General features: G+C 41.7%; 1 protein-coding gene across 9 annotated transcripts in view; it reads left to right on the top strand.

The window, feature by feature from the left end:
* The window catches only part of arnt2 (aryl hydrocarbon receptor nuclear translocator 2), a 476,833-nt gene that overhangs the window by 245,948 nt on the left and 216,726 nt on the right, over positions 1-14,159 (top strand). For all 9 annotated transcript variants that reach the window (XM_087981308.1, XM_043677623.2, XM_087981306.1 and 6 more), the window contains 2 exons: positions 10,660-10,794; positions 13,886-13,960. In XM_087981308.1, the coding sequence (XP_087837434.1) occupies positions 10,660-10,794; positions 13,886-13,960 (210 nt within the window). The remainder of the gene's footprint in view (positions 1-10,659; positions 10,795-13,885; positions 13,961-14,159) is intronic.

Here is a 14,159-nt window from a genome sequence, read left to right as displayed (position 1 = left end):
CACCTCACATTTATCCAGGTTGAACTCCATCTGCCACCTCTCAGCCCATCTCTGCATCCTGTCAATGTCCCGCTGCAGCCTACAACAGCCCTCTATACTGTCAATGACACCTCCAACCTTTGTGTCGTCTGCAAACTTGCTGACCCATCCTTCAATCCCTTCATCCAAGTCATTAATAAAAATTACAAACAGTAGAGGCCCAAGGACAGAGCCCTGTGGAACACCACTCACCACAGACTTCCAGGCAGAATATTTTCCTTCTACTACCACTTGCTGTCTTCTGTTGGCCAGCCAATTCTGTATCCAGACAGCTAAGTTCCCCTGTATCCCATTCCTCCTGACCTTCTGAATGAGCCTACCATGGGGAACCTTATCAAATTAGATTAGATTACATTACAGTGTGGAAACAGGCCCTTCGGCCCAACAAGTCTACACCGACCCGCTGAAGTGCAACCCACCCATACCCCTACATTTACCCCTTACCTAACACTACGGGCAATTTAGCATGGCCAATTCACCTGACCTGCACATCTTTGGACTGTGGGAGGAAACCGGAGCACCCGGAGAAACCCACGCAAGCACGGGGAGAATGTGCAAACTCCACACAGTCAGTCGCCTGAGGCGGGAATTGAACCCGGGTCTCTGGCGCTGTGAGGCAGCAGTGCTAACCACTGTGCCACCGTGCCACCCACAAATGCCTTGCTGAAGTCCATATCCACCACATCCACAGCTCGACCCTCATCAACTTTTCTAATCACATCCTCAAAGAACTCGATAAGGTTTGTGAGGCATGACGTGCCCCTCACAAAGTCATGTTGACTGCATTTAATCAAGCCATGCTCTTCCAGATGGTCATAAATCCTATCCCTCAGAATCCTTTCTAACACCTTGCAGGCGACAGACGTGAGACTTATTGGTCTGTAATTGCCGGGGATTTCCTATTTCCTTTCTTGAAGAGAGGAATTACATTTGCCTTTCTCCAGTCCTCAGGTACGACTCCAGTGGAGAGCGAGGATGCAAATATCTTCGCAAGTGGCGAAGCAATTGCATTTCTCGTTTCCCAAAGCAGCCGAGGACAAATCTGGTCCAGGCCTGGCAACTTGTCAATCTTAATGTTTGACAAAAGTTTCAGCACATCAACTTCCTCTCCCTCTATCCATTCCAGCATGCACACCTTCAAAGGTTTCATTCACTACACAGTTCGTTTCTTTCGTAAAGACAGAAGCAAAAAACTCATTTAGGGCTTCCCCTACCTCCTCAGACTCCACACACAAATTCCCTATGCTATCCCTGATCGGCCCTACTCTTTCTTTGACCATTCTCTTATTCCTCACATAAGTGTAAAATGCCTTTGTGTTCTCCCTAATCCGTTCTGCCAAGCCTTTCTCGTGCCCCCTCCTGGCTCTCCTGAGACCATTTTTGAGCTCCTTCCTCGCCTGCCTGTAATTCTGTAGAGCTGAGCTTGACTCTAGCTTCCTCCACCTTATGAAAGCTACCTTTTTCCTTTTGATGAGAAGCTCCACCGCTCTCGTCATCCAAGGTTCCTTTATCTTACCACTTCTTGCCTGTCTCAGAGGGACATATTTATTCATCACTTGCAACAACTGTTCCTTAAACAGTTTCCCTTTACCATGGAACAATTGCTCCCAATCCATGCTTCCTAACTTATATCTAATCACATCATAGTTTCCTCTTCCCCAATTAAATATCCTCCCATTTGGCCTAATCCTCTCCTTCTCCATAGCTATGTAGAATGTGAGGCAGTTGTGGTCACTATCACCAAAATGCTCTCCCACCACAAGATCTGTTACCTGCTCCGGCTCGTTTCCGAGCACCAAGTCTAGAATGGCCTCTCCCCTCGTCGGCCTGTCAACGTACTGAGTTAGGAAACCCCCCTGAACACACCTTACAAAAACAGCTCCATTCAAATCTTCTGCTTGGAGGAGGTTCCAATCAATATTGGAAAGTTAAAGTCACCCATTACAGCAACCCTACTACGTCCACACTTTTCCAAAATCTGCCGACCTATGCTTTCTTCCATCTCCCTGCTGCTATTGGGGGGCCTGTAGTAAACCCCTAACGAGGTGACTGCTTCCTTGCTGTTCCTAATTTCCACCCATACTGACTCGGTAGGCAGATCTTCCTCAACAATGGAAGCTTTTGTAGCTGTGATACCCTCTCTGATTAGTAGTGCTACACCCCCTCCTCCTTTTCCCCCCTCCCTATTCTTTTGAAATGCTCTAAACCCTGGAACATCCTGCAACCATTCCTGCCCCTGAGAAATCCATGTCTCTGTTATGGCCACAACATCATAGCACCAGGTACTGATCCATGCTCTAAGTTCATCACTTTTATTTCTGATACTCCTTGCATTAAAGCAAACACTGGTCTCTTGGTTCCTTCCCAGGAAAATCCTTCCCACTAGCTGGTCTACCTCTTGCTATTGCCTCATCTGCATCAACTCTTACCTCCGGCATACAGCTCAGGTTCCCACCCCCCCTGCCATACTAGTTTAAACCTAGTATGGCAGAAGGTTGGGAACTATCTACATACTGAATCAGAAAATTTTCTTGTCAACTTTTAACAAATTCCTCTCCATCTAAACCATGAACACTATGGCAGTCCCAGTCTATGTTTGGAAAGTTAAAATCCCCTACATAACCACCCTATTATTCTTACAAATAGCTGAGATCTCCTTACAAATTTATTTCTGAATTTCCCGCTGACAATTAGGGGGTCTATAGTACAATCCAAATAAGGTGACCATCCCTTTCTTATTTCTCACTTCCACCCAAATAACTTCCCTGGATGTATTTCCAGGAATATCCTCCCTCAGCACAGCTGTAATGCTATATCCCTTATCAAAAACACCACTCCCCCTCCTCTGTTGCATCCCTTTCTATCCTTCCTATAGCATTGTATCCTGGAACATTAAGCTGCTAGTCCTGTCCATCCCTGAGCCATGTTTCTATAATTGCCATGATAACCCTGTCCCATGTTCCTCACTATGCCCTGAGTTCATCTGCCTTTCCTGTTAAGCCTCTTGCATTGAAATAAATGCAGCATAATTTATCAGTTCTACCTTGTTCTCTGCTTTGTTCCTGCCTGCCCTGACTGTTTGACTCGCTTCTTTTCTCAACTGGACCAGTCTCAGGTTGATCTCTTTCCTCAGTATCTCCCTGCATCCCCCTCCCACCTCAGGAGTTTAAATTCTCCTGAACAGCTCTACCAAATCTCCCTGCCAGTATATTAGTCCCCTTCCAATTCAGGTGCAATCCATTCTTCTTGTACCGTTCACTTCTACCCCAGAAAAGATTCCAGTGAATCCTTCTCCCCTGCACCTGCTCCTCAGCCACGCATTCATCTGCTCTATCCTCCTATTCCTACCCTCTCTAGCTCGAGCAATGGGAGTAATCTAGATATTACTACCCTCGAGGACCTCCTTTTTAAATTCCTGCCTAACTTTCTATACTCTCCCTTCAGAATCCCATCCTTTTCCTTTCCTATGTCGTTGGTTCCAATGTATACAATGACTTTCCTGCTGGTCCCTCTCCCCTTTGAGAACATTCTGTACCCTCTCTGTGACATCCTTGATCCTAGCACCAGGGAGGCATTACACTGTTCTGATTTTTCGCTGCTGGCCACAGAAGCATTTGTCTAAGTCTTTTCCTAGGAAGTCCCCTAACACAATCAATCGCTTGGAACTCAACATACCCCTCATTATATTAGACTCTGTCTCGATATCAGAAACTTGGCTGTTCGTGCTACATTCCCCTGAAAGTCTATTATCCCCTACATTTTCCATGGTTCCATTTTTCTTAGTAGTCATTATGTGGTACTTTATCAAATGCCCAGTGCAACTCAGTAAATAGATAAGTAAAATTAAGGAATGTAAAAAATATCTGTTATCTGCCTGTGCAGTTTTCTAAATAGTTTTTAATTCTTTCTGTTGATGTCAAATGTAGATCTAAATTGTAGTCAATGCTAAATAATGCCAATACTGACCATTTCATGTCAGGTTGGATGTTGCCCACAAGATCAGGTGTACACCAGAACCTTAGCTCTCGCCGCAAATAAAATCATCAGATTTTAGATTAGTGATTTGTATCCATGCATGACCTAGGGGTCCAGCTTGTGACAGAGGCTGTGTTGAAACAGTGTTGAGGGAAAATCGTCCTTGGTTAAAAGGGAAATGGTTAATGAAAGCAAAATATTCGTTGTCTGTTCATAAACATGAACTTAGCTGGTAAAAATTGTTACAGCCGGTAAGAGAGAAGCAGTAGCAATTGCAAATTATAAACTCATATGTTAAAGTGGGTACTTACACTGAAAGTGCAGTGGGGCTTTTACTTCTCCTAATCTACTGGGACTTTTGTACACCCATCAAACTTTTTTTGTAAATCTTGAGGAAATGAATTAAAATGAGTTTCCAACAGACCAATCAGAACTGAGTTTCCCAAAACATACTTTAATGATCATTCCTCCCAATTCAGAGGCATCTGATGCACTTGTCAAAATATTCTATTTTATATAACTGCAGATCTCTCCGTTCTTCTCCTCACAATCCAGTCCGACAATTCTGCTCTCATCACTCTCCTCTCTTACCCTCCTCAATTCAGCTTAACAACCTTTTTTGTTGCCCCCACAGTTGAAGAGGACGTACTTTTTCTCTTAATCTAGTTAATGCTGTGATCTTCCTCTGTTTCCTTCCCTTCGAAGTGCTGTACCTGGATTCTCCCGTCTCCATGGAATACTGCTCCCTCACTGCTTATGTTTTCTGTTGTGGTGGCAATCCATTCATGCTGCTGCATACGGCAGAAATCTCTGATATTGCAAGGATTCGTGCCGCCCACGACCGTCCCATCGTGGGCGGCACGGTGGCACAGTTGTTAGCACTGCTGCCTCACAGCGCCAGAGACCGGGGTTCAATTCCCGCCTCAGGCGACTGACTGTGTGGAGTTTGCACGTTCTCCCCGTGTCTGCGTGGGTTTCCTCCGGGTGCTCCGGTTTCCTCCCACAGTCCAAAGATGTGCAGGTTGGGTGAATTGGCCATGCTAAATTGCCCATTGTGTTAGGTAAGGGGTAAATGTAGGGGTATGGGTGGGTTGCGCTTCGGCGGGTCGGTGTGGACTTGTTGGGCCGAAGGGCCTGTTTCCACACTGTAATGTAATCTAAAATCTAAAGATTCCTACCAACTGTGCACAGCAGCATGCAACCACTCAAAACGTCACAAGATAAGAGTTCTGGGAGGTTGTCTGATGAAATGGAAAAGAACCCGGACTGTATGGAACATTCTCTTCAAAGTCCTTACTGTCTACATTTAACACACATAGTGAACTTGTATGAAGTTGTCCTTCAAATGTCTTTATCTTCTAGAACTGCGCTATTCAGGAGAATAGTTGTGAAAGGGAGGTGCTTCCATGCAAAATACAACATTACTTGTTTTCTTTTACTTTCTTTAATATGTTTTGCGATTTCAATTACCAGTTTTGTGTAATCCTATTTTTATTTATATTTGATATTGTTACCCCCAATCCGGCAACGTGTAGTCATTATCTGCTTGACTTGATGATATTTTGTGCTCTTATGTTTTAATTAAGTCACCTATTGTACTACTTGCCACTGGTGATATATTTTGTCGCAAATTCTGCAGTTCACTCAATTATTTTCGAGCATGAAAACTGGCTACACCATGTGCTTTTAATCTCCTTTTTCAAAAGCTTCTTTGACCCCTAAAGCAGCTGCCAGTTCAGATTTTTGTAAGTTCCTGTGGATCTATAATTGCACACAAACTGAAAAGGAATCCAGCAAAATTGAAATCAAATTTATTAATTAACTTTTGGATGGCCCTGCAAATCTTATTGTATCAGAGCGTCCTGTACATGACGTTCCTGTGCGACAGTTTGCTGAACAAAGGACAACCAGTGTTGTTGAGTGTGAGCTTGTGTTGACTTTATTTTCTAGCCTATTTTAATTTATGGTTATCCTTCAAATTTGTTCTGATGCTGAACACCGCACCAATTCAAGACACTCACCAAGTTCTCCGCTAATACTTTCTTAGAACCAGTCTCTAAGAGGTGGAGTAAAGCACCCTGAGGTGAACTTGGGAATTTATTTAATTCCTTAAAAAAAAAATTCCAGCTGTTTTCCCTTCTCTCCTGTAGAGTGGTCCTTTTACCTTACCCACATTCCTTTTCTGACCTGTGAGCCCAGACAGCTAGCACTGATAATCAAGCCCAATCTTCTCCTCGCCAATGTCCATATGACAGCACTTTCCAATAGCATTACTAAACAGTACATGAGCAAGAAATCGTATGTTTATTTCTTCCTTAGTCCTGGAATGTTAAGGCTGCTTTAACTGTAGCCACAACCAAGACTAAGAATAGAACCTACGACAATTCTGAGCAGTATTGTTTATCCTTAGGCTGTCTGCTTGTTGTCTAAGTCATCAATATTGTCATTTTTTTTGGAGATGCCAGTGTTGGACTGGGGTGTACAGTTAAAATCACACAACACCAGGTTATAGGAGAAAGTGAGGACTGCAGATGCTGGAGATCAGAGCTTAAAAATGTGTTGCTGGAAAAGCGCAGCAGGTCAGGCAGCATCAAAGGAGCAGGAGAATCGACGTTTCGGGCATAAGCCCTTCTTCAGGAATGAGGAGGGTGTGCCAAGCAGGCTAAGATAAAAGGTAGGGAGGAGGGACTTGGGGGAAGGGGCGTTGGGAATACGATAGGTGGAAGGAGGTTAAGGTGACGGTGATAGGCCGGAGAGGGGGTGGGGGTGGAGAGGTCGTGAAGAATATTGCAGGTAAAGAAGGCGGTGCTGAGTCTGAGGGTTGGGACTGAGAAAAGGTGGGGGGAGGGGAAATGAGAAAGCTGGAGAAATTTGCATTCATCCCTTGTGGTTGGAGTGTTTCTAGGCAAATCTTTCACCTAGGAACCCTCTAACCACAAGGGATGAATGCAGATTTCTCATTTCCTCTCCCCCCACCTTTTCTCAGTCCCAACCCTCAGACTCAGCACCGCCTTCTTTACCTGTTGTCATGAAGGTAAACTTATTTCCAAATGTGGAATTTTAATACAAAATTTCTTTTATTTTTTAATATAAATCAAGATTATTGATTTTAGCATTTCAATGTCTTTTGTTAAGACTTCTAATTTATATGCAGGGCAAGGTGAATAATGGAAAACAAAAAGTAATTTTATAGTCCATGCCTATGTCATGTATGCTCATACCATGTGTAACATGGGTTAGATCTACACTGTGCAGTCTTAGAATATAATGCGGTGTCTTTATCATTTCCTATTCTAGCTAGTCTGACAAGATTGCCAAATAATTCTGATAATTTTATGATTTATTATCCACCACTACTGGGTTGAACCTGACCATATCCCTTTCACAGAGGACTTTATTCAGCATAAAGAGGCAGTCAGGATAGATTTGAAACTCTGCACCTGTCAATTACCTTTCATCCTTTTTATAAGCATCTGTTCAAAGTTGAGAAAATATGGAGCTGGACAAAACACAGCAGGTCAAGCAGCACAGGAGCAGTGGAGTCAACGTTACAGCATCTGCAGTCCTCGCTATCTCCATATTTAGATTGCTGTTGTTGATGTTTGACAGTTGTTTACCAGAGTATTCATCAAGAAACAAAAATGGCAGTTCAATAAGATCTCTTCCATGTGGTATCTGGTTTCTCAGAATCCTCCAGAAGAGACCTCGGGGAGCAACAAAATAAGATTTTGTATTTGTAGTTTCCTGTTTTCAAACATTTAGAAATGTCTGAGGATTGTCTCCCTTACACAGATTGTGGGCTTAGCCACAAGGAATTAGATTCTTTTGAACAAATTATGTACTGCCTTCTTCATAAAATGTTCATTACTGCATTTGTAGGCTGGAGTCCAACACATATCCCACATGTGAAATCATGCAGCATTCACTGTTACACTTATAGTTCACTAATCTGTCAAGAGTAAATTAGATTTTTTTTTTTGTTTTTCTGCTACTCCTATGTTTCTATTTTGGTTCCTCCTTTCTGCTAATTGCCAGTATTAATTGTGTTAGGTAAGGGTGATAAGGGTTATAAAATCAAGATGAGTTGATGGAGGCAAGATATCAATCAGTAGTTGAATTATGAAACAAGATGGAGGGATTGAGTGGCCTCTTCCTCTTTCTATCATCCTCCCCAAGCATCATCATCCTTCCAATCACAATGTGAGTCATAGAGATGTACAGCATGGAAACAGACCCTTCGGTCCAACCCGTCCATGCCGACCAGATATCCCAACCCAATCTAGTCCCACCTGCCAGCGTCCAGGCCCATTCCCTCCAAATCCTTTCTATTCATATACCCATCCAAATGCCTCTTAAATGTTGCAATTATACCAGCCTCCTCCACATCCTCTGGCAGCTCATTCCAATCACGTACCACCCTCTGCGTGAAAAAGTTGCCCCTTAGGTCTCTTTTATATCTTTCCCCTCTCACCCTAAAACTATGCCGTCTAGTTCTGGACTTCCCGACCCCAGGGAAAAGACTTTGTCTATTTATCCTATCCATGCCCCTCATAATTTTGTAAACCTCTATAAGGTCACCCCTCAGCCTCCGACGCTCCAGGAAAACAGCCCCAGCCTGTTCAGCCTCTCCCTGTAGCTCAGATCCTCCAACCCTGGCAAATCCTTGCAAATCTTTTCTGAACCCTTTCAAGTTTCACAACATCTTTCCGATAGGAAGGAGACCAGAATTGCATGTAATACTCCAACAGTGGCCTAACCAATGTCCTGTACAGCCGCAACATGACCTCCCAACTCCTGTACTCAATACTCTGACCAATAAAGGAAAGCATACCAAACACCTTCTTCACTATCCTATCTACCTGTGACTCCACTTTCAAGGAGCTATGAACCTGCACTCCAAGGTCTCTTTGTTCAGCAACACTCCCTAGGACCTTAGCATTAAGTGTATAAGTCCTGCTAAGATTTGCTTTCCCAAAATGCAGCATCTCGCATTTATCTGAATTAAACTCCATCTGTCACTTCTCAGTCCATTTGCCCATCTGGTCCAGATCCTGTTGTAATCTGAGGTAGCCCTTTTTTGCTGTCCACTACACCTCCAATTTTGATGTTACCTGCAAACTTACTAACTGTACCTCTTATGCTTGCATTCAAATCATTTATGTAAATGATAAAAAGTAGAGGGCCCAGCACCGAACCTTGTGGCACTCCACTGGTCACAGGCCTCCAGTCTGAAGGACAACCCTTTACCACCACCCTCTCTCTTCTACCTTTGAGCCAGTTCTGTATCCAAATAGCTAGTTCTTCCTGTATTCCAGGAGATCTAACCTTGCTAATCAGTCTCCCATGGGGAACCTTGTCGAATGCCTTACTGAAGTCCATATAGATCACATCTACTGCTCTGCCCTCATCAATCTTCTTTGTTACTTCTTCAAAAAACTCAATCAAGTTTGTGAGACATGATTTTCCACACACAAAGCCATGTTGACTATCCCGAATCAGTCCTTGCCTTTCCAAGTACATTACATCCTGTCTCTCACGATTCCCTCCAACAGCTTGCCCACCACCGAGGTCAGGCTCACCAGTCTATAGTTCCCTGGCTTGTCTTTACCACCCTTCTTAAATAGTGGCACCACGTTAGCCAACCGCCAGTCTTCCAGCACCTCACCTGTGACTATCGATGATACAAATGTCTCAGCAGGAGGCCCAGCAATCACTTCTCTAGCTTCCCACAGAGTTCTCGGGTACACCTGATCAGGACCTGGGGATTTATCCATTTTTGAGCATTTCAAGACATCTGGCACTTCCTCCTCTGTAATGTGGACAGTTTGCAAGATGTCACCATCTATTTCCCTACAGTCTATATCTTCCATATCCTTTTCCACAGTAAATACTGATGCAAAATACTCATTTAGTATCTCCCCCATTTTCTGCGGCTCCATACAAAGATTGCCTTGCTGATCTTTGAGGGGCCCTATTCCCTCCCTAGTTTCTCTTTTGTCCTTGATGTATTTGTAAAAACCCTTTGGATTCTCCTTAATTCTATTTGCCAAAGCTATCTCACGTCCCCTTTTTGCCCTCCTGATTTCCCTCTTAAGTATACTCCTACTTTCTTTATACTCTTCTAAGGATTCAGTCGATCTATCCTGTCTATACCTGACATATGCTTCCTTCTTTTTCTTAACCAAACCCTCAATTTCTTTAGTCATCCAGCACTCCCTATACCAACCAGCCTTCCCTTTCACCTTGACAGGAATATACTTTCTCTGGATTCTTGTTATCTCATTTCTGAAGGCTTCCCATTTTCCAGCCGTCCCTTTACCTGCGAACATCTGCTTCCAATCAGCTTTCGAAAGTATTTGCCTAATACTGCCAAGAGAGGATTCTGGGTAATCCAAGATGGAGGATGGGAAAAATTTCTGGCTGTAAGAGCTGCTCCTTTTTTTTTTGAGGTAATTTAGATGTTGGAGGTGATTTTCTCAAATTCCAGGAGCTGCAATTACTGTTTTATATGCTGTTGTATTGTTTTGGAACTTTGGGGAAAAAAAAAGTGCAACAAACTAGACAAACCATTACTGTCACTTCTTAGTGCTATTTGAGGAAAGGAGGAGCAAGATACTTATATTTAATTCTGATACACTTTCTAAGGTAACCAGCTCGCCAGTGTGCATGGATATGAATGGTCTTGCCATTCCCACAGAATTCCTGTCGAGACATAATTCGGATGGACTCTTTACGTTTGTGGATCATAGATGCATCACAGTCATTGGCTATCAGCCACAGGTTAGTTCCTTGCTCATCTATTTGCAGGATCATTTGAGGATCTCATTATTGGTTGAAGGACTTTTCATGTAAGTGCAATACCTGAAATTTCAGCTACATTTTATGCAAATGTAATGCATCATGAGGACCTCATGAACAGATTTCAATTAATAACCAGATCCAGTAGAAAATCATGGCTGTGGAAAAATTACACACTGTAATTTCAATAAAAGACCAAATTTCTGTGTTTCTTGAATTTGCTGAGTAGTAAATCACTATATTGCTTTGAACATTAGACAAATCAAGTCATCAAGGATGTTAGCAAAAACAAGCATCAATGAGCCAGATGCAGATAACAGTCAACAAAACACTAGCTCTAGTTAATTTTAATCAAGCAACCAAAAAAAAAGCTATAAATGATTCAATTTTTTCAGTTGGAGAAATTTCAGAAGTGTAGATTTTTCCAAGTGGGTTATAACATACTGATCATCCTTAATCTTTTCAAAGCCACAATATGTGCATATAATATTGGATCAGTCATCTGTTCCCGAGCAATTCTTTTGAACTATGTTTTGCTGTTCACTTAAGCAAGGATAAAGCCAAAAATAATTGTGGCTAATATCATATGTTAGAAAATCTCAAATATTTTTGTTTTCTGTGGAAAACTAACTTTCCTGAAAGGAACCAGCATTTAGCTGACTCTATTTCTGCAGTTAACTCTGTTTCTCCAGCTGTTTTTGCATTATTCAAAATGCTTAAAATGTTTGAGGGCTTATAATAGCAAAAACAACTGTATTTATGTAGTTCCTTCAGCATAATGAAACTTTCCAAGGTAGTGCAGAGTATGTGCACCCAGAGGACAATTATGTCAGCAGTTTACAAAAATCAGTAAGTCCTAATCAGACCAAAGGATATTGATTAGTCGCATCTAGAAAGATGGTTCCTATTGTCAATTACTGAAGTCAACAGAGAAACTATGAAGCTGCAATTTGTTCACGGACCCCTGACACATGCTTGGATAGTGCTGAGGAAAGGTTTAAGGGTGATGGAGATCCAGAATGCACTAAATGTAAATACTGTATTTACTTCAGATGACTTCTGTGCCAACATTCTTTCAGTTGTTTTGTAGTGAGTGATATTATTCTGCTATCTATAGAAGTTTACCTTTGATCCCCACAGAATTGTCCAGCACAGACTGAGACCAGGCTGAATTTGTCCTGTTCTCCTTTTCTTTTCTCTTAGCCACAAATGCTTCCTTTTCTAGTATTTAGCAACTCACTGTATGAAAGGAAAATCTAAGCTCCACCACCCCCCGCTCCCCCCCCCCCCCCCCCCCCCCATCAATGTATATTTTTTTCCAAAAACCTGATGATCACTTCTCATCTGAATTCTTCCACATATCTGTTTGAAGAGCAGAATGACTGAAGGTCAACCTGTTCAAGAAAAAATGAAATAAAAACAGATTACTGGAGAAACTCAACAGGTCCGCAGAGAGAAAACAGTTAACATTTCAAGTCCAGTGATCTTTCAACAGAACAGATTGAAACTGATATTGCTTATTAAGTGCTCACAATGCTTTTTTTCTTTTGAATTTCCAGAAGATTACTAAAATCTACTTGATGAAGATTCAATTGTATAAAAGATAGTTCCTATCTGTTTGTTTTTTTTTATGGTTCTTATTGAGACTACATGTAAATTTTATAACTGCCAGCCTCATTTTAACAAAAGGGACTTTAATATTCATAACTGAACTAATCAGAAAAGCTGTATTTCTTGACAGCATTGAGACGAACAGAATGTGCCCCTATTAGGAAAATCAATAACTTAGGGGCACTGTTTAAAAATACAGTATCGGCCATTAAAAATTAGGTTGAGGAGGAATGTCTTTTCTTAGAAGATCATTAATCTATAGAATACTTTTCCAGAGAGGACATTAAAGTCTGGGTTATTGAATATATTCAGAGCTGAGCTAGACAGATCTTTGATTTACAAGAGAGTTAAGAAAGTAGAGTTAAGCCACAATCAGATCAGCCGTGACCCGATAGAATGGCAGATCTGGCTCAGTGGGCTGAATGGCATGTTCCTTATCATATTTCTTAAATTTTTTAATTTTAGTTGAGAGACTATATTGGGAGTATAGTATAAATACAGTGACTGTAATGCACAGCGAATGCTTCAACCTTATTTTAAAGTTGTGGGAAAGAAACATGTATTATGGCATAAGATCACTATCTCTTCTAAATGTTAGTTACTTGATAAACGTATGTTTGATTTTATGACAGATTAATCCCTTAAGCTTTAAAATCTTTGAATTTCAAGATTGAGAGGTTTTCTCACCTATCAAATGTGAGTGAGGGCTGTATTAAATTTTTCAGCTATATTTTCATCTTTGTGCAGCTCCTCTGGTCTGTGAAAGATGAGTGACTTATGAAGATGGTAAGGGAATATGAAGGGGAACAGAAGGGGTGAGGTACGTGAGTAGACAGAGTGTGGGTTGTGAATGAGGGAGCCTGGAGGTAGGTGAGGGTATATGAGTTGGCATGATGGATCATGCCAACTGAGGAATTTGAGGAATGAAAGCTAGAGGAACAGTTCTAAACTAAATGGAATAAAGCCATGCCACTTTCCTATTTCTGTGGCATGGCTTCACTCTCCTGGGGTTAGAAGACTCAACATTATCTGGTTCCTGTCTCCAAGGGCAAAAATCAGGTCTGATTGTCCCCTTAAATTGAAGCGATTCTACTGAGTCAGAAAATTCCCAACTCAAACTGTCAGTCTCAGTAGCGAAAATCTGGTCTACTGTATTCCATGTAACTCAGTATTGAATAGAGCAGTTCTAATTTATAGTCCAGCAAGGCTTCCAAGGCAAGAGAAGGTATTAAAGCTTCAGGGAAATGGCGATCTGGGTTAAATTGAAAATCATTTATTGGGCTGTCTACTCCAAAGCGTGTGCAAAAGTGAACACCAGTTAAAGCACAACCTTTGAATACAATTAACCACCCAATTAACTATAATCAGTAAGAATGAAACCATTTGCAAGCTTGGCTTACCACTGAGACAAATAATCTTGTTCTGTTGACTTAAATACTTTTTATTCATCTTCTCTTATCAGGAGCTACTGGGAAAGGATATTGTCGAGTTTTGCCATCCCGAAGATCAAAGCCATGTGCGAGACAGTTTTCAGCAGGTATTTACAGCATTGAATTACACAGCAGCAGGCTCTGATAATTTTTCATGCATTTTTTTAATGAATTTTCTATACTCCTCTTAATTCTTTAAACATAAACAGTCTTGATTTGATGCTGTGAAGTGCGAAGACATCTATTATTTTGCATTTAAAGGATGACTTTATGATGACATTTCTAGTTTGTTCTAGTAACCGCTTG

This window comes from Chiloscyllium plagiosum, unplaced genomic scaffold, assembly GCF_037043375.1.
Source record: "Chiloscyllium plagiosum isolate Xiang-an unplaced genomic scaffold, Cpla_swu_hap1 HiC_scaffold_39, whole genome shotgun sequence".
In the NCBI taxonomy this organism is placed as follows: domain Eukaryota; kingdom Metazoa; phylum Chordata; class Chondrichthyes; order Orectolobiformes; family Hemiscylliidae; genus Chiloscyllium; species Chiloscyllium plagiosum.
This window is presented reverse-complemented; position numbering and strand designations above follow the sequence as displayed.